Below are 25,208 nucleotides of genomic sequence, written 5' to 3' on the forward strand. Positions count from 1 at the left end.
TGTATGCCTAATCCTAACCTTTGAATCCTCCTCTGCCACTGGTAACCCAAGGAATAATGTGCCTCAATAAGAATGGAACGTGTTACGACAACAACTTCATCGCCACCTCTTTCAAATATCCCAGTCCTTATGCCCTCTCTTGTAATCCGCATAATATTCTGACACATCAACAACATCGTCATACCTAGCCTGCTCATTCTCCATGATCTCCTCATGAGTAAACCAAGGTGGACGTCTAGGAGCTTCTGGTGTCATGACAGGGTGTGACACGAAATGAAACAAAGTCATCTAACCCTCAGCATAATGCCACTGAGTAGTGGCTAAGATACTCTGATACTCCTCTGGTACCAAATAACTATCGTAATTCGCTAGTATGTCATCAAGATATTTGCGTACAATGCTGATAGGAGCAGCCACCAAGTGGGATCTCAAAATAGTCTGCACAAATCCAAATTAACACATGCATCTCTCTTGTAGATACTTTTACATCAAATTACTCCTACATGCCACCCACCCGAAGTAATATAAAATTGGGTCAAAGGGAATAATGTCCCGGGAATGGCGTATGGTGTCCAGTCGATGTCATCATGCCGAGTTCTTTCAATATATACACGGATTGGCCACACAAAATTATTTCCTTTATGCAGGCAATACAGGTAAGCATGTGGGTGATCCTCGTTGTACCCTAAAACATGATCAAATCCATGTATGCGGTGAAAATGGGATAAGATCCATCCATGAAATGAATAAGAAAAAAATACATTAGTAACAAGTGTAAAAAAAGTTTTTTTTAAATTAAGGGTTAAATGTACAAACCCCCTGTAATATAGGCGAAATTCGTTTTTCCCTCTGTAATTTTTTTTCAAACACCCCCTTGAAATATAAAAATACCATATCTTTTGCCCCCTATGTGTAAAGTTTACCTTCTGTAATATTTTTTTGTTTGATTCTCCCCCCCCCCCCCAAATTTGGTGTTTAAATTGCACGCTTAGGGGGATAATCCAAACAAAAAAATATTATAGGGGAGAAACTAAAAAAACATTACTAGGGGGTAAAGCGAATTTCGCCTATATTATTGGGGTGAAAAGTAGTATTAACCCTTAAATTAATAGTGGCTATGGAGATTACCATCAACAGAACGTAGGAGCCTATCATTTGCTTTGTCGTCTAAAGATAAGGTTCTCTCAACTTGGTGTACATGTATACCAAGCTTGCGGTCCCCCCAGTTCCACTCGTGAATGGACTCTAAATCAATAAAATACTTAAGGCATGCCAAATATACGTAGGTTTCACTTTTGTCCACAAACATGGACGTACCAACCAAGAATACGAAGAAACAACTCAAAGCACATTCACCGTGGTATGTAACTTGTAGATCATCGATGTTCGCTTCCTCGGTCAACTCCATGTTTTCTGCATATAGCTTCCGCAAGTATGAAAATTTAGCATGAGCACCTTTGGTGTTCTCATACTACATCAGGGCTTTCATTAGGTCAACTCCCAAATAAATCACCATCATCTCCTGGGCCTCAAAAAGCCATAGTAACAATAAAAGCCCTTCTTAGTTTTGCAAACATTTTCCAAACATAGGATTTTTAATTCAATCGGTAAAATTGTTTTTCAAACTAAGTTGCTCTCAATGAATTATTTAAGATATGTTTCTTGAATTATCCATTTTCTACTTTGAACTATTAATTTGGTTATATCCATGTGTCGATCTTCATCCACAAAATCTAGTTTCACCAGTATAACTTAATGATACTCATCAATGTTTAGTTGGTTTTGCTTGTAAAATCTTGGAAAAGCTACATTAATCTCCAAAGCAAGTATCACATCCTGAACAAAGATGGGCTAAATATATAAAATCAAATCCATATCAAATCTTCTCTATCAAAAAGGTTTAGTTTATAGACTAATAAATTTGTCTGGTGCTCTTTCTATTGGACCATGCAACTAACGACTTCACATCCTTTGGAATATTAGAGGCAATCAACCTTTACTGTAGGATAGTAATATCTCTTGTCCCCCAAAATTTTCCCTCCTATTTTCAAAGCCAAATGATTCAAGACACTTCCTCATGCTCATAGAAATCTCCTCCTAAGCAATTGACCTACAACTAAGGTTTTGCTTTTCTCAAAGGAAATTGGGATTCTAATGCCTCAAGTGGACTTTATGGTTCCTAATATGTATCAAGGTACCCTCATGTCAAATTTCAAGCCTTGCAGTGCAAGTTTGCTCAGTCAATTGATCAAATGATTGAAAATCAACTGTATTGGACAAAAAAGTCAACTTTGACCAATTGACAGTCAAACTTCATCATTTTTGGTCAGCATCAAGATTTTGAAGTTAAATTCATTATTTGATCAAGGATTGATCATGATTCATCAAGAAAACTCAAGATTGCTCAAAAGTCAAAAGTTACTAAATTAGGGTTTTCAAAAGGAGAAGTCAACTGAACCTGACCAAGCACAACTTTCACATACTTTATAAGAAATTCCACAACTTTCACATACTTTATCAACTGAACTTTCACCAAGCACAACTTTCACATACTTTGACAAAGATCACCTTCATATGACAAAAAATTGAGAGAGTTGTGATTGGTGCAAATTGAGTAAATTTTGAGAAATGCATGAAACCTACATTGAACAAATTTTGAACTTTTGGGCTAATGGACCTAATTTTTTAGGTTCAAACATGTTTATAACATGTTGGAGGACCTCTAAGTCTATTGGTACGTGGCCATAATTTTTTATTTCTATTTATTTCGATTTTATTTCATTTTTGAAAAAGAATTAAATTAAAATAGTAAATAAATAAATTTAAATATGAATGGATCACATTTGGATCATCCAAGGGTCAAGATCTCATGCTAATACATTCCAAAATCGTGCAAAACCATTAGAGGGAAGTATCTTGATGTTTTGGCAAGTTTATGAACATGTTTGGACAAAAATCTTCAAAAAAGGAACGGTAAAAAACATGTTTTTATTTTATTTTGGTAACAACATGAATGCCATGTTTTTTATTTCCATACTTCTACAAGCCTAAAAATATATGAGGCTATTACACATAGAGGGGACGAAAAATTGCCTCCAAACTAAGTTCCAAAAAAAAAACGCATTGTCCCATCCAGTTGGTTTCAGCCCAAACCATCCATTGCAAACTCTTCCTGAAGCATCCAAAGGTATAATCAGATAAAAAACCATGATCGTTGGTATCTGAAATAAGCATACTCACTCTTTACGATTTACATTTTTTTCAATCATTCAATTTTTTCTTGAATTCATACGTTGTTACTAATTATAAATTGCCCATAATGCTTTATAATCATGTTTAGAACAGGTTGGGGTTAGAAAACGCAAGCCTTGACGTGAAGATCAACATTTGTCATTTGTTTTCTTTTATTTTTCCAACTAATGCGCATGTTTATGTTATGTTGTTTGATTCTCATTTGGTTCACACAACAACAACGTAGCCCAGGAAAAAGGAAGTATGCTCATGAGATAAAGAGGGTGGGCGCAAGCCCCACCCCACAGATTTGTTTTTTTCAGTTCTAATGTTTTTTTAATTACTTTAGTTCTTTTTTTTTTTCAATTAAAACAATAAACAAAAATTCCATAAAAATTAGAAAATCATGCAAATAACCAAAAAACTTAGTATTAGTTTTTTTTCTCAATAAATTAACTTAACTCCTTTTGACATAATTTGTAATTATTAATTAATTAGACTTAGGATTTACTTATAATTATTTTTTTGTATTAAAATTAGGTTATTTAACTTTTTTCTAACACCATAATAATTCATAAACATACAAAAAATATAATAATTTTTTATAATTAGAATTTTAGGACTTTAAACAATAATTTTTCTAATATATTTTATTATTTTGCCACTTATTTTATTAGACAAATTGTATAGGTTGCATAGTAATTGTAATTGCTTCGGGTTTAAATTTCACGCAAAGTTTTTACTATTGTATCTCTTCCTGAGCCATCTAATAGCGTAAGTTTTACTTTCTCGCGTTTTATATTTTTGTAAACTTGTATATGGGTGTGTTTGTTTCAAGGTTAAAAAAATTATTCCTTGGAATGATATTCCCAGGATTAGTATTCCTTGGAATATTATTCCAACTTATGTGTTTGGTAAGAATTTTGTTTCCTAGGAATAATGATAAAATTTGTTTAATTTAAAAATATTAAAAAATAAAAAATAATAATAAATGTGAGTGACAGTGGGAAGTTAAAGTTGGTTGAACTTATTCCCATGGGAATATTATATTCCCAACCTTTAAGCCTTGGAATAAAAATAAAAAAGTCATGTGTAAATAAGAATCCTGGGAATAAAAAATGCCTTGGAATAATTTTTTAAAACTTGAATCAAACATGGGAATGTTGCATTCCCATGGCCATATTCCTGGGAATCTTTTTTACAACCTTAAAACAAACACACCCTATATTTTACTGCTAATTTAATTAGGATTGTATGGCAAGATAAAAAAACAAATGCTAGAATAACCATAACAACCAAGATAAAATAATTGTAACTAACACACCTTTGCACACATACACCTCTAGGGTAATCTCCCTTGTTGCCTTACTATTAAGTTGGTCACGTCCCTCGAAAGTAGGGATACTTTACCAAAATGATGATAGTCCCTTCGAAATTTGCTAAGGTATCCTTAAAGTTGCCTTCGATGACCAAAACGATGACCCTACGCTTGTCTCTTACATCCAATGAAAAGGAATCTCGCCAACTAATGGTATAGATAGTCTCTTTCCTCCAAAGGAAGGGAAATAATAGGAAAGACGATTAATTTAATGGTTAAGACTCGTAGTTGCTTGCTCATATTAAAAGTATTTTTTCACACCCCACAAGTTTCAAACTCTTAAAAATTTTCTCAAGGACAGACACGAGATCTTTCTCAAAACCCTCAACGACATGAGGTATTTTTCAAACTATTTTCAAAATATTCTCGAGGACAGACACGATATTTTTTTTTCAAAATATTTTTTTAAACTCTTTGTCAATTTTCTCGAGGACAGACACGAGAATCTTTTCGAAGCCTTGCCTTCTTTTTTAAAACATTTTGAAACAAATCACACACACAAAAACAATAAAAAGTGAGCAAGCAATTGAGAGCCCGTAGATAACTACAGATGTAAAAGGTGTTAACACTTTCCCTTTACATAACCTACCCCTGAACTCAAAATCATTTCAAAAAGGTATTTCCTGTTCTTTTCAACCTTTCCTTAATATTGGATAAAAGAAAAGTCGGTGGCGACTCTTGCTAACCGCGACATACATAATTCTGAAAAAGTTAGTTCTCCACCGTATCACAGTATCGATAACACTATATCATTCATTTCATCATAGGAGTCTTGAAATGATTTGTTTTATTGAAGTAGATGGATATTTAACGTTGTTAACTAGATCTATGATTAAAGTGTCAACAACATGTACACATCCATCTATAATATATTCATTGTGTACATGTTCAAAAGGCGTCTCCTTGTACACATAGGCCTTTTGCCTTAAGTTATTACTGTCTCTATTTTCCCCACGAGGTACTTGTAAGACCAACTCATAGAGAAAAATACTTTGTAATTCTCTATCTATTTCACAACCTTTGTGGATATTTGAGTTAAGACACACATACTCTCCAACAACCTATTTGATTACATACTAAGAGTTATCCATTAAGTGTATATGATCATACTCTATAATTGTTGGATTAAAAATAGGTGTAGTATAAATTGTGCCAGAAAAAAATTACATGTGGTGAGTAAATTTAAATCATCTCCAAAAGGGTTGTTTTAAATCCTACAATACTAAGGAAGTTATACTTTTTGTGAGAAAAGTAAATGACATGATGTGAATCCTTTCCCCTTTTATGTGGTTATTACATGTCTTTTCCTATAATGAATATACTTATATTACTATTTTAAAAAATAGTTGTGTGTGATGTATCATCAAATAACCTACTTCGTTTGATAGAGTGTAAAATATTCATCAAATCCTTTCTCCAATGTCTTGAACAAATTAGCAATTGGAAAAAGTTTGATAGAGTGTAAAATACTTATCCCATAACTCGACATACTCTATGTCTAATTATATAAATAGCCACCCTATATTCTTTAATTCCAATCGTGCTATCTAAAATTAGTTCTCAAGTAATCTAAATGAAATTTCTGAAATTCTTAAATAGAAAAAAATCACTAAACAAAATATTATTGAAAAACATAAATTTTTTATCATAACAATTATTAGATATAAACGAATAACATGGTTCACACAAATAGGGGAAAATCCATCCAGGGGCTTAATATATAGAAATATTCACTTATCCTTAAGGATTTCATGGCAAATTCAATGAAAAGAAATCAAATAAATATTACAATAGATGAGGGATGAAACCCCTGTTGATTCCTTGTCTTGTCCCTACTCAATTGCTACAAAATATGCCTCCAATATGATAAAAATTTAAAGCCCTATCAGTTGGACGTGTTTAGAAATTAATAGAAACATTATATTTTTTTTTTGAAAAATCGTGTTGCACAACCCTAATGGCACGTTGTTATTCTACAATGTAGATTACGTGTTAGCCTGGTGGTTGTAAAACATAATGTGTTTGTTTTCTAGAGTGCCACAATTATTCTAGTAGCTAAATGTTGTTTTTATGCTCCATAATTCATCCTGCTGGCTATCATACTAGGCACGATTTGTCGAATCTTGCTAATTTTTTTCTTTTCTTTTAAACTTGTGTCCATGTCCTCTCCTTCCTTCATCATCATAACTTTAATATTAAAATACCAAAAAAAAAAAAAACTGGTTAGAATAGTTTTGGTACAAATAGATCTTTTCCACGATTCTTTGGAATCTCTCTTAAAACCTAAAAAAACATAAATGATTAAAAGATAAAGTACTTAAAATGAATGAAAATTATACTAAAAAAACATATAATGATGAACTGTCATCAATAATCATGCTTAATAGTATCTAAAGCTCAATGAACATATATTCACACTCGACTTAATTATTAGAGAAATTGAGATCTTGATAGCATTTGAACTTTCAAATACTTCCTTATGGGTTAATGATAATTATCCCAACTTTGGTTATTTTTAGTTCTAGATTCGTCAAACATTAACACACGGGGTTTTATTGTAACAACAAGGTTTGACACAAGTAATAAATCTTAGACTTTTACACAAGGATGTAGTGGTAAATAGTTTTCCAAATCCCGACCATCTATATCTCATAAAGGAACGTATTTCAATGTAAATGCATTGAGTTTAATGGACCATTTCACTAACCGACCTTGTGGTATAAGTCTATTGAATAAATATCTAACTGTGAATCTTACTTAAGACCAAAACCTCTCTATGTATTTATTAATATTAAAATTTAGTAAAATCATAAAATAAATATAAACATAATATCTCAATATGTCTATATCCAGTCTCAACATCGTTTAGAATTTGGATAAGGTAGTAAACTGTCTTTTCTATTTCATCATCAACATTATGTGCTAGCTTGCAATTGATCAACATGCCTCGACAATGATGTACAACTTGAGTGGTTTATCAAGTATTAATGGCATGAGAACTAATAGACGCTCCAAAGTTTCCATTGATTTGATTGAAGGCCTTGTGACAATCATACACCTTGGCTATGTCCACCTTGATAGAAAAATACCCCCACCTTCTCACTAACATTTCCCATACTACGGTCTCTCTTGAGTAACCACGATATTTTTATGGATACTCCTACCAGGAATGAAACTAGTCTCATAAGGGAAAATAACCTTTGTGATAGATTCTTTAAGCCTATTAGTCACCACCTTGCTAAAAATCTTTGGAGAGTATTACACAAAAAAATAGGACGAAACTGATTAATAAACTCCGAATGATCCACTTTTAAAATAAGACAGATATTCATATTTACAATATTTAATGAGATTAGGGGTCAACCAAACATGTCTAACACAATTACATACACTAGTCTTGACGACTACCCATGATTTCTGATAAAAACTAATGAGAAAACCATCATATTTTAGTGTCGTCCGAGGACTCATCTCAAAGACTACTTTCTTCGCTTCTTCATCCATGATGTCACTTCTCAATCTAGTCACTTCACCATCATTTAATAGAGGGTACCTTAAAGAAGTTAGGAATCTTGAAACATTGTTACCTTTAGAAGTAAACAAATCCCTGTAAAAACGATTAACCATAGCTTTCAAGTCTACATTGTCCTTCATCCGATAATCATACATGTCTTCCAACATAAGAATTTTACTTATTTTGGCATCTGCGCCTGACAACTTTAATACATGGGAAATTTTTAAAATAACCTTAATGAAAGATAAAAAAAGAAGAAGTCATAGTTAAGGATTTATTCCTTTAACAAATACTACCAAAACACTCTATGACCACTTATTATCACTTTCCTATTACTAGTTAGTGTGCCCATGTTTAAGACAATAAATACAATCCATTCATTACAATAATTACAAATGTTTTCCAATTAAAGCTAATTTGAAAGGTTGATTATTTTCCAAGCAAAGTCCTCCTAATAATTCCTATGGTTTTTCTCCTTACCCAGCACTATTCCTATTGATGCTTATCTGCTTATCTGGTTTCATTCAACCAAAAGAAAACAAGACATGTGAATGCAAATAATCATGCTCATTGCCAGCAGAGGCTGAAGCCCCCACCCCAATACATGGACCTCAGATCATGGCTGTTACTACTCATTGTTAATCATTCAATAAACTAGTAATATTCATTTAAACATTTTCAGTAAATTATTTGCATCATATTTCATATATCACTTTCTATAAACGACAGAGAGGTGAGTAGGACCCAACAAGAGTATCTGGCCAGCACCTCACCAACCAGTACTCTCTTATTGGCTTCTTTACCTCACACCTTAGCGTAGAATTCACACATGCATCCATGAGTCCAGCCTCCAAATGAAGACACATGACCCACGTTCTCACTCTCACACACGCATTGTTTTCTTTTCCTCTGTCAAAAAATATCTTACAAACCAAATGTAAGAAATAGTAACCATAAAAAATTGGTTAAACGAAATTTGGTAATCCATGAAAAGCACAGAATTGACATTTGAGCTAGAAAAAGTGAAATAATGAATTGAATTAATTTAAGGCAGTGGGATCCACGTTTGTGACATTCCACACATGGATAGAAGTTGTATCACAGTTAGATTAAGCTGGAAATGTTTGGTAGCTAGTAACAACTTTCATCATCATTATCATCATAATGCAAAACCTTGCGTTTGTTAGAATCTAAATCTAAACTTTCTATCCCTATTTAACCTCTCTCCTGCGAGGAAACTCTTAAGTCTCTCTTCATCTCAATCTCTTCTGTTGCGAGGTTGAGAGCTTTAATCATATTATACATTGTGTTACATAAAATATAAATAAGAACATGGGGACGAATATAGTTTTGGTGGTTGGTTTGATCTGCGCTGTGCTTGCGTTTGTAGGAGCACAACAACCTCCAACCACCTCTCCAGCACCACCAACTCCTCCTGCTAATACTCCACCAACTACTCCGCAAGCTTCTCCTCCACCGACCACTCCTCAAGCTTCTCCTCCACCAGTTCAGTCTTCTCCTCCTCCTGTTCAGTCTTCTTCTCCTCCACCTGCTCAATCTTCTCCACCTCCAGTTCAATCCTCACCTCCACCAGCTCAGTCTCCTCCCCCGGTTCAATCTTCTCCTCCACCTGTATCCACACCACCACCTGTTCCTGCTTCCCCTCCTCCAGCTCCCGTTACTCCTCCACCAGCTTCACCACCACCTGCCTCTCCTCCTCCATTCTCTCCTCCACCTGCCACTCCACCTCCCGCAACTCCTCCACCTGCAACTCCTCCTCCAGCACTCACTCCAACTCCCCTCTCATCTCCTCCAGCAACTACTCCAGCTCCAGCTCCTGCCAAACTTAAGAGTAAAGCTCCTACATTGGCACCCGTATCCACACCATCAGAAGCTCCCGCTCCCGGTCCTGGTCTCTCCTCCCTCTCTCCTGCTGTCTCTCCCGCCGGTAACGATGATGTAAGTTCACTTCTCTCTCTATACTATACTTGATCATTTCCAGAATCTAGGCTAATAAATTTTGTGGCCATTTCTTGCAGAGTGGGGCAGAAAGCTTGTTGTCACAGAAGATGATTGGCTTAGTATTTGGATGTGCTTTCCTATCCTTGATGTTCTAGATATACCTCTCTCTTCAGACTGCAGATTGCTACTTTTACCTCTATATATAGTATTTTGTGATGTGATATGGGAGTTTATTACATTGTTTGTATTCTTGGGACATTCATTTCAGGGGAGGTTTTGTATTAATTGAGGACACTTATTTTGTATCTCTGCACTATTACTATTAGTCTATCCATTCGTTGTTTTCTTTGAGTATTCTATAGATTTTTTGGTTCAACTTTTTAATATAATGTTTTTACTTAAATTTAGATACAACGATCCTCACTAGCTCCCGATTCAAATCCTTCTATAAAGAAAGAAATCCTTATAATATGTTCCACTTTCTGTATCTATTCCTTACAAGGTTGTTTGTTAAAAACTGTCGCAAATAGACATTTTCTGTGGAGTTTTTTTCTGCAGCTCAAACTTTGGTTACAAACTTTAACCCATCGGAATTACCCTTTGTGAGTATATCGACGAAATTAAATATGTTGAGTTGTAATCATGGTTTGAAAGTAGTTAACCAATTGTTTTAGTTGATTGGTAATGAATTGAATGATTAAGGTGATTATATACCAGGAAAGTCTCAACAAACTTGATACACACATGACTTGTGCTAGAAGTTACTCAACTGACTCTAACCAACTTTTAATCGAATGTGTTTAAGTGATCTCTTAAGAAATATAATTTCCTCTAAATGTGTTTGTTTCTTCCATGATTGATTGGGTGTTTTGATATATCAATGGTTGATTTGCTGTCATCTAGCAGCTTCATCTTCTTAACTTCATGAATCTTTAACTCTTCAAGCAACATCTCAATCTATTATTTACAAGTTCCAAACGAAGTGGCAACATATTATGCTTCACATGATAACATGACAACTATTGCTTCTTTGAAGTCCATGAGATTGGTGTTCCACCAATCATGATCAGATAGCCTACAGTGTTCTTTCTATCATATTGATCACCTCCCTATTATGAGTAGAGATATTTCATTGCACCTTCTTTGCTATTATTTTGGTTTGACATTGAAATTTCTTGATCAATTACGCCTCTAACAAGCCAGAGTATTCTCTTTGCAAAAGGTCTTTATAAAGGACAAATTGATTTAGTTTACTTTCTTTACTTAGAGCTCTTCAACCGAGAAGTTAAGTTGAGTCCTTATGGCGAGACTTTAAGTTAAGCTCCTTAGAAAAGATTCTAAGTTGAGTCTCTCAAGAAAGACTTTAAGACGGGTTCCTTAGATGAGGCTCTAAGTTTAGTCCCTCAAGCAAGACTTTAAGTTGAGTCCCTCATGAAAGACTCTAAATTGTTCTTCTACGCTTCGCGCGGGATATTTCCATGGAATTTTAGTATTTATATTTCCCATGGGACGGAAAGGATCTTTCAAGAAAAGTCCAACACCCGTATTTCCCTTTAAGGGCGATAAAGATCTTTCAGTGGTAGTCCAACATCTAGATTGCCTTTTGAGTGCGGTAATGATCTTTCTGTGGAAGTCTAACATTTAAACTGCCCTTTAAGGAAGAAAATGATCTTCTTGTGGAAGTCCATCATTTATGTTGACTTTAGGAACAAAATAGCCTACTATAAAAAATAATAAGTTTTTCAAAGAGATTCATGCACTGGCTAATCGCCTTTGGTCTTTTTAAACAAATAATTAGAAAAGAATTAATAGTAGTAATATCTCAAGTTAATTGAGTTCCATGTTCTAGGGATGAGTCATCTGTTCGTTGTTCGAGCATGTAGGCTCTGTTAGGTAGATTGTGACATATGCGATATGGCCCTGTAGTTTTCCTTGTTGTGCAAGCAAGAAAACATGTCTAAGTACTAAGTCACCCTTATGCATTTCTCTCGGAACCACCTTCGAGTTATACCAATTGGCTATCCTTTTCTCAGCATTGAATTCCTTGATATGGGAGACATTTCTCGTCTCATCAATTAGGTCATCTACACATCTTAGCCCTGTGTCGTTCTCTTTTGCAATGAAAACACCACCAAATGGTCGTGTCGACTTCCACAAATATCATGGTGTGCGCATCTTATACCATTGTGAATGAAGTTTGTTTGGTGGTTGAATGAAGGGTGGTATGATATGACCACAATACTTCGTGAAGCTATTCAACCAAGAATCCTTTAGCATCATCTAACTTCTTCTTTATTCCCTTCTATATCACCTTGTTTGCTGACTCATCTTAGCCATTTTCTTGTGGATGGACAACATAAATAAAATTTGTTTGCACTACAAGGTCGTAACAGAAATCAACCATGGTAGAGTTGGCGAATTGAGTCCCCTTGTCTGAAATGATAACATTTGGGGAACCAAACTTGCACACGAGTCGCTCCAAAAAAGACGGCAGACTCTTTCTGTTGTAATCTTGGAGACGACTTCAGCTTCTATCCATTTTGTGAAATACTATACTCCAAGTATCATAAACTTTAATTGGCTAGGTGCTAGTGGGAATGGCACAAAATTTCCATGCCCCATTAGTAGAATGTCCAAGACTTTGTGACAGAATGAAGGAGTTCAGCTGGTGCATGATGGAGATTGGTGTGCTTCTGACATTTGTCGCATTTCCTAACAAATTTCAAAATGTCCTTCATCCGGGTGGGGCAATAATAGTCTTCATTTAGTAGTTATTGGGTTAGGGTTCATCCACCTATGTGACTGCTGAAAGCCCCCTGGTACACCTCTGTAAGGAATAAGGAGAATTCATGTTCCTTTAGGCATATTAGCTTGTAGGAAGCCCTTCCCATTTTGTAGAGTTTCTATGACATCATTGTGCACTTTGCTATGCGTTTACGAATTTTATTTGCCTCTAACTTATTTAGTGGAAGTTCTTATAATGTATATAATGTATTATAGGTATGAATTTTCTTGCAGTTATCACGACCATCATGACAAGACTTTCAATCTCGTAATATCGAGCCTTAGCACCCTTAAATACCTTTCTTACTAAATAGAAAGATATCTCGACTTTATTTATCTCTTGGACGAGCACCAAACCCATTGCTTGGTTATTAATAGATAGATATGGGTTGAGATTTAGGTATGTATATTTCTATATTCTTCATGGGCACATAAAAGGTGGTATAAGGAGCTCTCTAAGGACATGTGATGTAATATACCACCCTTGCCAACTTTATAATCGAAGAGACTCATTAGCTCTGAAAACCAAGCTTGAAAAGCCTCCAAGACCCCTGCCAAACTAAAAAATTCTCTCAAAATATCCAAACTCTTTCAACGTAATTTCTTGATTCCTTATGCTTCCTTATGCTTCCTTGCCATCTCCTTAAGCTAAAGCAACAAGAACCAAAACTTGAGACTCACCGAAACGTCCTAACCAAGTCACTCCATTCATCATTTCAGACCATACTTGGACAAGGTAGTTTGGAGCATCTTTTTGAATGAAATGAGATACCGTTGTGTTGCTGATGACTCATTGATTCTCCCCCCTATCTTAACTTGCTTTGATTGTTGATATTAAGAGTTTAATTTTACTTTCGTATTTGTGTTTTATTGAGTTTTTAAAAAAATTATCTTGGCACACTTTGAATAAATGAAAGTGGAGCTAATGGTTGAGTTCGCCTCAATGAAATGGTTGTAACAGTAGTGGTTCTATTTCCTTTTCATCGAGGACAAAGCAAGTGAAAACAACCGCTTATAGTTCTGTTTCTTTTCCATTACAAGCTTTTTCTTCAAATTTTCAGTCTTGTATGGACTACCTTCTACACCCCAATTCTCCTTAACAATGTCCTTCAAAATTTCCTTCTGATATTCTTTTGTCATCTCACAACATCTTGAGGGAATCAATTCATTCCTCTAAACCTCGCACAATTCACCGTCCCACAAGAACAACCCACATCCATTCTTCAGATATGATTAACACATAAATACAATTTACTGAAAATAGTTTATGACTACAAACAAGAACAAAGACTTACTAATGGGTTTCTACATTTCCAGGATTTTCTATTTGGGTTATCAATGGTGTATGATACCCACACCTTCATTGCCTCGTTATAGCCACATGTTGGCAAGCCCCGTCCAAAAGAGTTACCAACGGATGATGCATTGCTACCACCCATGATTGAGACGAAGAACACAGGGTGGATGAAGAGAGAAAGGGGAACGATGAACCCTACCAAATTTTCGTTCCACTACTGGATGAAAAGAGAAAAGGGAACGATGAACCCTAGCAAATTTTTGTTCCACTGCTGGATGAAGAGAGAAAGGGGAACGATGAACCCTAGATTCACAAACAATAAGACAATTGAGGCACATTGAGTGGGAAGTATATGATACCACGTTGTCACTGCCACAATGGAATGTTTTAAGACACAAAACCCACGTTAGAAAAAAAGAGGAATCTGAGGCTCTATTTGGTAAAACCAGCTGGTAGCTGGTAGTTGATAGCTGGTAGTTGGTAGTTTATAGTTGGTGACTGATAGCTGATAAGCTAACATGAGTGTTTGGTAAATTAAATGTTTCAGTAGTTGATAAATACAAAATAACATTAAAGATCATTTTAATTAATAAGGATAATAATATTTTGTTAAAATAATAACGGTATAAATGGAAAAAAAAAATCAAAAGCTAAAAGCTCAAAAGCTACTTTAAATAGCTTTTGAAAAAAAAACTAAAAGCTAGTAAAAAAGCTACAAACTAAAAACTAAAATAGCGTTACCAAACAGAGTTTTTTTTATTAATGTGAACTGAAAAACTAAAAGTTAAAAGTTTTTTTTTGGGCTTACCAAACAGACCCTAAGAGAAATCTCGATGAAGATGTGACATTTGTGGGATTTTTTGAGAGGAAATCTACTTAAAGTCACGGGAATTAATTTTTTTTTTACAATGGCTAAAAACAAAACTTACAAATGTTAAAGAGAATTTTATATATTTAACTTTTAATTAAAATCAAATTCAACTGAGTTATCAAAACACCTTTTTGACATAGAGAATAATATTCATACATTGTCAGTGTAAAGTTATTTTACACATTCAACCAATAAAAAGTTAATAAAATGCCATATCATTAAAAGTTTTATAAAATAAAAGTGGGGTGTAATTGGATGCATGATTGTGATTGATTAATAGTGTAAAACCATTTTACACCGTGCATAACTCCTTTTGTCTTTGACATAAAAGATTTTTTAATTATTGCAGATTTTGTTTATTGAAAAAAGTCCTATTAAAATATGTATTCTTTTACTATTTGGGATTGCATCGTTTGTATCTATCCATCATATAATGAGTGAAAGAAAAAAAACACCTTTTCATTAAATTGTGTGGAACAAGAAAGTCACTTGTTTTTGGTAAAACTCTTTTTTATTATTAAAAAAACAGCAATTCAATAAAATTTGACTAAATAATTAAAATTTATCTACACTATTTATATATTTTATTCTTTTAAATTTATGTTTTCCAAATTTATATAAAAAGTAAAAATTAACCAAAAATGTCTTTAATAAAAAAAAGACAAATATGGAAGAGAATGGCGCGATACAGTGTATTTGAACAAATGAAAATGGCGGAATTTCCCCCGCACAAAAAAAAATAAAATAAAATAAAATAAAAGAATAAAAGAATAAAACACAATTAATCAGAAGGAACAATTTACGCTGATTTCGTTACTTTCTCTAGTCTCTACTCTACCATGGCTTTGGACGCACCTCCTGAAGAAGACAATCCCAAACGCCGAGCGTCCGATCATCCAGACTCACCGGCCTCGTCAAAGAAACGAGAAGTGGTCGGCGAAATCGCCAATCTCGACATCCAGAGCCCATCCACAAATGGAGAGAGTTCCTCGACCGAGGAGAGCAAGCAGCTTTCTCCTTGTTCCATCTACAGGTATCTTCATGACATTGAGATGGATGAGAATAAGAGGCCATTAGGGAATTACATTGGAACAGTTCAGAAAAGGATGACAAATGATATGCGTGAAATTCTCATTGATTGGTTAATCGAGGTTACTGAGGAATTCAAGCTTATTTCCGATACTCTTTATATCGGCGTTTGTTGCATCGATCGTTTCCTCTCTATTCGTCCTCTCGACAAAAACTACCTCCAGCTTCTCGGCATTACTGCCATCCTCATTGCCTCGTAATTATCTAATTTTTATTTGCGCGCATCTTGTTGTCTGTTTGTCTTTCATTTCTGCGTAATTCTTGTTACTTCGATATTTTAATATGATTTATTGTTAATTAACAACAGGAAGCAAGCTGATATTTCTCCTCCACCCGGGGAACGGTTGTGCTTTATGACGGATAATACTTACGCCATCTCCGAGGTTATACAGATGGAGAAGGACGTTCTTGAATGTTTGAACTCTGATTTATGCTATCCCACCTCTAGAAATTTTCTCAGGTGATTGACTAACTAGCCTATTTCATTTGCTTCTTTCTTTGGTTTTTCATTTTTTACATAATGATTTTTTGTATTTACTCACTTGACAATTCCTGTTTCCTACAGAATTTTAATCGGAATTTTTCACAGTCACACTAATGCTCTGGTATGATTTTGTAGTATTTTTTCTCCATTGCAGAATGCATGTTAAGAATGATTTAGATACGCCCGTCACATTGTTATTGGAGAGATTATGCCTATTTTGTGTTTGAATGACAGGACTCATATGTATCTTACAACTGATTTTATTGTTTTTCTACTGTCCTAGCGCTGTACCAAGCCATTCGATTACTTGGTCTCTAAGAAATATGACCAGCAAATGGAATTCTTGGCTTGTTATCTCTTGGAGCTATGCCTATTATCATCTAAATGCATCAAGTTTTTACCTTCCATTGCTGCTGCTTCCGCGATATTTCTGTCGAGGTTTATACTTGAACCAAAGGATCACCCTTGGGTACGAATTAATGTTACAATTCACTTTCATTATTGTTGTAACTGTGTTTTATTAAATGCAATTCAATTATCCATTTGATGTAGTTACCTTAGTTATAATTTGATCAACCAAAAGGGCACACTAGGTTTTTTATGACATGATTGGTTCTATTGAACTTGGTGCCTAGATAACATGCTTGACGACCTGAATCAAATAGTTTATGATATCATATTAGATTATTTGAATTTTCCCCTAAAAATTGTGGCAATCAAGGCTGCTGAACTGAGATGAGATAGTTCAACTAAAATTGAGTGGCAAGTTTAGGATTAGACAAATGAAATAGGAATCACTCGTGGGCATTCATTGATTCCCTTTGAATTTAACCTAGTATCTTCCTTTTATTGTGTAACAGACTCAAGAGTTAGAATGCCGATCAGGATATAAGGCAAGTGACCTGCAGGAATGTGTCCTTGCAATACATGATGTGCACTCCAATATCTCTGAGTGGCATGTACAAGCAGTCCGGGAAAAGTACATGAAATCCAAGGTAGGTAGTGGATTTTACTTGTAGTTAAAGTCACACGCATTCACGCCTTCAGGGTTTTAGTGACCATTCAATCAAGATCGGTCAGGGTCACATGCATTGAGGGTCATTAAATCCTCGAATGCGTAAATGCGTGGTTAATGTGACAGAAGTGAATCCATTTTAGTAGTATTCACTTAGTTTGTCAGTGTGTTATATTGCATCCATCACTAATATATAATCTAACTGACCTTTTTATACAGTTTATGAGTATGGCATCTATGACTGCGGTAGAAGTTCCTGCAAATTATTTCGAGCCTATTGATCAATAAGATTTTGAGCCCTTGAACATCATCTGCACCTTCCACCCACAAATTTTGTCGAGTCTGTTTCGAAGAGCTCCATCAACTTATTACATAGCGCTCAATCAGTTTATTACAGATGCCAGAGACTGTGATGATGTTGTTGCTGTTTTGTATTATTTGTAAACTGTCAGATGTTGCTCTTTGTATGGATAGGTATATTTTTTTGTTTTAATTTCTCGGTTTCAATAAGTAACAGATCTAATAATCTGGAATTCTGTTAAATTATATCATTGATTGATTCAATCAACATTCATTATTCAAATTTTTTTTTGAAGTATTCATGTTTAATTGAAATTTATTGCCATCTAGATCATGGTTTTAAATGATATAGATTATGACAAGGTAACAATAACGGCAATGTCGATATTTTTTTTGGTTAAAGCGGAGTGAAATATAATCACTTCAAAACAATGTTATGGGAGCGATGAAACACATTGCGTGCGTGATGAAACGCTGATACATATGTGCTGAAATGTCTGCCAAGACATAACTTCATAAGAATAATCTCTCTTTTATCTGCTTAAATATAATACAGTATAAATCTAGACAAATAGGGGATAGTAGATTTACTTTGTTTCATATCTTTAAGTTTAAAAAGATATGAATTTCAAAATTATTTTAGGTATAGACATTAGATTTTATTATGATTACTTAATTCTATCATTCATAAACTTACCTATTGCTTCTTCATATCACAATTGAAACTTATGTGTGCTAGACAACTTAGTGCTCATTAATTCTATTACAACCTTTGCACTAACTATTATTTTTCGACAATCACACATTTGGTAAGAATCTTTCTTCCTTCATATTTGCTTCTATGTGTTGTTATTGATAAAACGGTCAATATACTTAAATGTAAGCATTTTTTAAACTTAAAAAGATCTTGATCCACATATCTATCTTTATGCAAAAAATCTATTGGCATTATAAAAAAGTTTTTTAATTTTCACATGTTCATTAATTTATTAGGATATGAGCATGTTTATTTATTTGTTCTCGTTTGGCTCTGTCTTACTGTATTCAATTTGGTAGCCAATGCCCAATACAATCCATAAATATATTGTAAATTTACATGAAGTTCTACAAACCAATATCACTTTGCTACTCGTATAAAATTGTGATATTTCAATTCATGCAAACTTGAATGGTGAGAACAATTCTGTCGAACATTGTAATAACACACTCATTTGAACTTGCTTTTTTGTTCTATAAAGTAATTGTTATGCTTTTTTCCTTCAATGAGGTTATAGCTTTTGTTCGACTGGGGAACAAAAAATGATAAATGAATCAGTCTGAGAGACTGGTCTCTTAGAACACTACATTAAACTTTCTGGTGCAATAATGTGGGGTGTACCTGCAAGGTTAGCACTCCAATGTTTAAGATAATGAAAGAATAGAATTGATGTAAAGTGGAGATGCCATTGAATTGATGTAAAGTGGAGATCCCTCGTGTGGGGGTGTGGACTGTTATGCGGCTGATTTGGATGGCGTGCGATGTGTGAGAGCCCATAATCGCATATTATTATGGAGAGCCAAGATCCCCCTGATTCGACCATGTGCTCCCTTGTTATCCGCTAATGGGCTTCTCTTATTGGGCCTTCTAGACGGTCTAGAATGGTTGTCCACCAAGCCATTGCCTCAGCTTTACAGGGTGAGGGTTTTGCCGAGTCTGCTCCTAAGTCGAATTTTATTTGGATCAGGTGAAGAACCTTAATGGGACATCACTAATATTGGGATTTCGCGTATTAAATGTATTCCCTTTGCTTGATGTCGTTTTATAGGGAGCTCTTGATGCATGCTTCTTCCTCTATCAACAATGATGACTCTTTGATTCTAGGATACTTGCACGTTTAGGAGATCTAGGCCGTTGAGAGTGTGGTTCTCCCCTTTTTTGCTGTAAGAGAATGTCTGGTTCCTCGTATCGAGAGTATCCATAAGAGCTTCTTAGCTTTCCATTTTCTACCCTTTCGTCACTTAAAGAGTATAAGACATTCTTGCTCTTCCTCTTTCTTGCTTCTTATTTCCTGATATTTAAAGAAACACGATCCGCCTCTCTCACGACTTCTTCTGCACCGTTACAGGATGAAGACACGTCACTCACCAATTTCCACGTAAGTGACTTATTTTTTAGGAAGGCAGGATATCCAATAAAAGGACGACAAATCTAATAAATAGGCATTATCTAATTAAGGGCTATCTGCGTTGTCTCCTAAAATTTTTACACAAACATACCAACACATAGTGTAAAGTTTTAGTTAATTAAATTTATTTCCACGAAAATGTTGGATTCCCACGATTTAAATATGATAACAACTCAAAAAAAAATTATGTGTAAATAACATTTCGATGAATAAAAAATAATTGAAAATAATTTTTAAAAACTAAAACAAGGGTGAGATTATTGCATTTTCAATACCACATCCCTAAAATTATAATTTCAATCATTCAAACAAATACACTTTTAGTGTACTAGATTCATTTAAGAAATGTATAAAGAAGAGGCAACTGTATAAACCTCTCTTTTTACACTTATTACACTTGATTAATTACTTATAAAAATAAAAATATGTTTAATTCATTTGCAAATATAAACAATTAAATTAATAATAATCAAAATGGTGATTAATCACATATTTAACGTGAATTAAATATTACTTAATTTTTAAGTGATATTGTGCCTTAGAAGAAGTGTATAGAAAATGTGGTATAAATAAAGGAAAATTCTTTGCCCACCTCCCAACCTTCTAGGTCACCTCTGGTGAAAAACCACATATACCCTTGACTTCGGAAATGCATTTCCGAAATGCAAGAAAAAAGTGTTTTCGGAGATGCATCTCCGAAAGCGCCTTTTTTTTTTCAAAATTTGTCTTATTTCGGAAATGCATTTCCGAAAACACCATTTCGGTAGTTCATTTCCGAAATATTGCGCGTTTTGCAGATTAGGCAAAACAGCCCCCTCCCCCATTCATTTACCCTAATTCAACATCAAACACAACCCTGAAGAGAAATTTTGTGCAAACACTTCCAAGGCTACATCAAAGGCTCCAATAACCTTGCTATACTACATTCAAAAGCCCTTCAATCTCTTCAATCGGTAAGCATTTCGAGTTTTAGATATATGATTAAAATTCATATTAGGGTGTTTACAAATAGCAAAAAATGTATTAGGTTAGGTTGGTACTGATATTTAGGGTGTTTAGAATGATTAAACATAGTTTTGAAGTTTGTTTTTGGGGTCTGCCATGGAAGTTGCAGAAAACTTCCTCGCAGGGGTGTTTCGGAAGTTCATTTCCGAAAACACCTCCATTCCCAGTTTCGGAAATGAACTTCCGAATTGTATCAGAAGTGCAATTTTTTTTAGTTCTTTATGTTGTCTCGCATATTAATCGATTTCAATTGTTTTCAGGAACATGTCAGGCAACCAAGCATGCATCAGACAGGGTAGAGAGACCCAGACTACGTCGGCTAGACGCGAGCGGGCGGCGGCGCAGCTGGCGTCGACACAGGGACGGGGGCAGGGCCGGGGACGACGTGTGCGAGTTCCCGTGGAGATGGACGAGGGTCCCTCTACATCTGGATTGAGGAGTCGTCTGGCTCGGGTATCTTCTTCCCGCCAGCGAGAGGAGGAGGAGGAGGAGGAGGTGGCAGTACCATACCACGAGGCGGAGGAGGTACCGGATGTTGACCCTCCACTCGGGGAGGAGGATGAGCAGGAGGAGGGCTACCCGGGAGGGCCCAGTGACACTTCTGTGCTGCTTACCTACCGCGAGCACGTCGCTCGGCGTATCTGGGAGGGAGAGGTATTTTTTATAACTTTCCCGACTACATTATTTAACCGTTTATAATTTAGACGTTTATTCAATATTTTCTTAACGGTCTATTTAACATATTTTTTTTATTTGTTTTTTTTTAACAAGAGAGAGAGTCGTTGAAAATGGTGAATCACGCCCGGAAGGTTTTCAGTCTGTTTAAACCGACTACCGAGTGTTTTAACGACGCGGTGAGAGCTTCAGGGCTTAGTGGGCTCGGCATGACGGTGTATTCCACCATCAGCCACGACATGCAGGGGGCCTTTGTGGAGTGGTGGCACAAGGAGACGTCTTTTTTCCACTTACCGGTTGGGGAGATGACGATCACCTTGCATGATGTGCAATGTCTTCTCCACCTGCCGATCAGGGGGCGTTGTTGCACCACTCCCGGATCCAGAGGATCGAAGCTAGTGAGTGGATGGCGCTCTATTTGGGTATGGAGCCCGAAGTTGCTCACTTTGAGTGCATCACGACCTGTGGGCCTCATATCCGGTTCACCACACTGAGCACTTATTTCGAGCACCACCTGGTGGCGGCGGCCGAAGCCGAGGATGCGGGTGACGACCTATTTACACACTATAACCGTGGATGCGCTCTCCGGTGCTGGTACATGCATGTGGTAGGCATTGCGATCTTTGTGGACAAGAGTGCGAGGTACGTCGACGTGACCTACCTCCGCTACTTCATGGACTTGACCACCGTTCACCAGTGGAACTGGGGGGCAACTACTCTGGCATACCTATACCAGAAGCTGAATGAGGCTTCCAACTGGAGGACGAGGCAGTTGACCGGATCCTGCACACTACTTACGGTACGTTTCATTTTAATTGTTTCGTATTTATTTATGTTTCGTATTTATTTTTAATACATTATCGTGTTTGTGTTTCAGAGCTGGATCATCTCTTACTTCTCCCACATCCACGACTTCCACATTGATCCTGAGTACGATGATGCCATGCCCAGGGCCGCCAGATATGTTCTCCAAAGGGGGAACAATGCAGTGGGACCATACTGTGGGTACGTGGACCGCACGATGCATGATGACGTCACTTGGAGGCCATTCAGCGACTACACTCATATTGTCCCCTTTGACGGCATATATTTATATTCTGGCTGGTTGGCATGCGGGATCAGCACCATGGTTCGGTATCTCCCTGAGCAGTGCATGCGGCAGTTCGGATTTGTGCAGATGATACCCAGGTCACCTTTTGAGGCTGCTCCCGACACAGTGACCCGAGTGCAGCTCACTGCCATATTTGAGGATTGGGAGCATCATGTGGTACCGGAGGAGTATCGTCGCATTCGGGTCACCCAGGACTGGCACAGTGTGGATGGATATGTCACATGGTTCTATCGGGTGTCACATCCTCTGCTGACACCCGATGCTCCCGGCGCTCCTAGGCCAGCACACGAGGAGATCCTGGAGAACCAGCAGGCCGAGGATGATCACGCCATTGATCTCCTGCCGATCTGCCAGCGGATAGAGGTGCTTGGGCGGGACGCATTGGATCGAGGTGTCGTTCATCTGGGCGGTCCAGAGGCAGTCGCCGTGATGGAGATGATCGTCACTGATGCGGGCCGTGCGGCGGCATACAGGCGGCAGAGGAGGTCCCAGGGAGAGAGGGTTAGGCATACCCAGTAGTGGTCGGGTTTATTTTTTTTTGTTTTTCGGATTGTATCTTTCGCACACTATTATCATTTGGATTTGGATCGACTTGTATATATTACTATTTTTATCATATTAGTATTTTCTGTTTATATGTCGCTTATTTTATTTGCCGTCTTCCTTTAATTAAAAATACGAGACTGTTTCCAAAAACATAAAAAAAAAACACAGTTTCTGCATAATTCGGAAGTTCATTTCCGAAACCCCCCAAAATCTGAAAAAAGGTGTTTTCGGAAGTGTATCTCCGAAAACACCCCCCATTTGGTGTTTTCGGAGATGCACTTCCGAAGTCTGAAAAATTTTTTAAAAAAAAATACTTCGGAAATGCATTTCCGAAGCATGGGTAAAGTGGAGTTTTTGTTTGGGGTGACCCCTATAGCGAGGTGGGTAAAGAAATTTTCTAAATAAAATATCTTTTTTAAAAAAAAAATCACTTAAAAAAAACTAATACTATGTCCTACTAACTTGTCATAGCTGGAAAGTGCGTTGTTGTTGGAAAAGAGATGGAGAAAGCGGTGAGAGCTTACGCAGAGGTTCTGAGACTTGTAAGGCGTTTACCAAAGGATTCAAGGGGTTATTACGCCAAATACGCACGCGAGAACTTCGTCAATTACCGTGAGGTCGATCCTTCTGATTCCACAACTCTCCATGATCTCTTTCAACGTACCTACAATCATTCCATATGGGTCCTCCATAAGGTCCGTTCTCCACTTCCCTTTAATTTCACTATTTCTGAATCTCAATCAATTTTCTAATACAATGGATTCAATTCAATCAACTGCAGTATTCGGTTGATGAATCTGCCGCCGATAAGCTGAAGGTGATATGCTGCGAGTAGTGTCGTGCCGCCCAACTGTTTGTTGTTTTTCCCCACTCAACGCTTTTCTAATAATTTGCAGTTGGATTAATATTTTGTTGAAGAGTTATAAGATTCTATTTATTTATTTATGATGATATATCATGTAACTGCAATAAACATGTCTAAACAAAACAAAGAGTAACTAAATTTATCATACAGTACTAAGGTAATAGATGGTGTTTCTAAATAGATATGAAGTCTTACAATTTAATTTTATCTTTTGCTGTTTCCAAACGGTGTAAAATTATGAGTTTGGATTCCTTCAGAAAATCTGTGGTGAATTAGAGAAATCTCATCAATTTTTTCATATCCGGTGTAAAATAGGACATAAAATACTTTCAAAGGTAAAATGCGAGTCTCTTGATATTAGTATTAAATAGATATAATTTATTTATAATATATTTTTATATTTCTCATTTATAATGATCAGAAATTAAATTTGAACTTTCAAAATATATAGTTTGACCTGCCTTCTCTTATAAATATCTCATATATTATTTTATTTCTAGACTTTTAACATAGATTTTTACGTTCATAATTAAATATTTGAAGCGTAAAAATAAATAATGGATTGTTTGATAACGGAAAGTTGATAACACACGACCTATCAGTTTTAAACCAAATTCTTGATATCATATTAAAAGATCTTGAGCTAAATTCAATCATATAAAGCCGACTTAAAAGATAATAATTGTCCATTTATTAAACACACGTTTGAAATCATAGTAACTTTTATCAATATTAGAGTCTGTATGGTAAGGCCATAAAAAGAGCTTTTAGCTTTTTACCTCATATAAATAAAAAAGTTCTGTTCGGTAACTGTTTTTAGATTTTTTACTAGTTTTTGTCTTTTATTTTGAAAAACTATTTGAAGTAGCTTTTGAGTTTGTAGCTTGTGACTTTTTCTTCCATTTATACCTTTATT

At 35.8% G+C, this 25,208-nt stretch overlaps 3 protein-coding genes across 3 annotated transcripts; all 3 read left to right on the plus strand.

Moving 5' to 3' along the window:
• The first annotated feature begins 9,325 nt into the window (after positions 1-9,325).
• LOC131647183 (lysine-rich arabinogalactan protein 19-like) lies at positions 9,326-10,439 on the plus strand. Its single transcript, XM_058917095.1, has 2 exons — positions 9,326-10,082; positions 10,163-10,439. The coding sequence occupies exons 1-2, from the start codon at positions 9,456-9,458 to the stop codon at positions 10,238-10,240; spliced, it is 705 nt and encodes a 234-aa protein (XP_058773078.1). The 5' UTR covers positions 9,326-9,455; the 3' UTR covers positions 10,241-10,439.
• A 5,374-nt stretch (positions 10,440-15,813) lies between these two features.
• Positions 15,814-18,148, plus strand: LOC131647184 (putative cyclin-A3-1). Its single transcript, XM_058917096.1, has 6 exons — positions 15,814-16,322; positions 16,434-16,586; positions 16,692-16,731; positions 16,894-17,079; positions 17,471-17,605; positions 17,845-18,148. The coding sequence occupies exons 1-6, from the start codon at positions 15,877-15,879 to the stop codon at positions 17,911-17,913; spliced, it is 1,029 nt and encodes a 342-aa protein (XP_058773079.1). The 5' UTR covers positions 15,814-15,876; the 3' UTR covers positions 17,914-18,148.
• A 5,742-nt stretch (positions 18,149-23,890) lies between these two features.
• On the plus strand, positions 23,891-24,664 carry LOC131647185 (LYR motif-containing protein At3g19508-like). Its single transcript, XM_058917097.1, has 2 exons — positions 23,891-24,122; positions 24,209-24,664. The coding sequence occupies exons 1-2, from the start codon at positions 23,928-23,930 to the stop codon at positions 24,260-24,262; spliced, it is 249 nt and encodes an 82-aa protein (XP_058773080.1). The 5' UTR covers positions 23,891-23,927; the 3' UTR covers positions 24,263-24,664.
• Positions 24,665-25,208: the final 544 nt, after the last annotated feature.

This window comes from Vicia villosa, linkage group LG2 (assembly GCF_029867415.1).
Source record: "Vicia villosa cultivar HV-30 ecotype Madison, WI linkage group LG2, Vvil1.0, whole genome shotgun sequence".
NCBI classification, from domain to species: domain Eukaryota; kingdom Viridiplantae; phylum Streptophyta; class Magnoliopsida; order Fabales; family Fabaceae; genus Vicia; species Vicia villosa.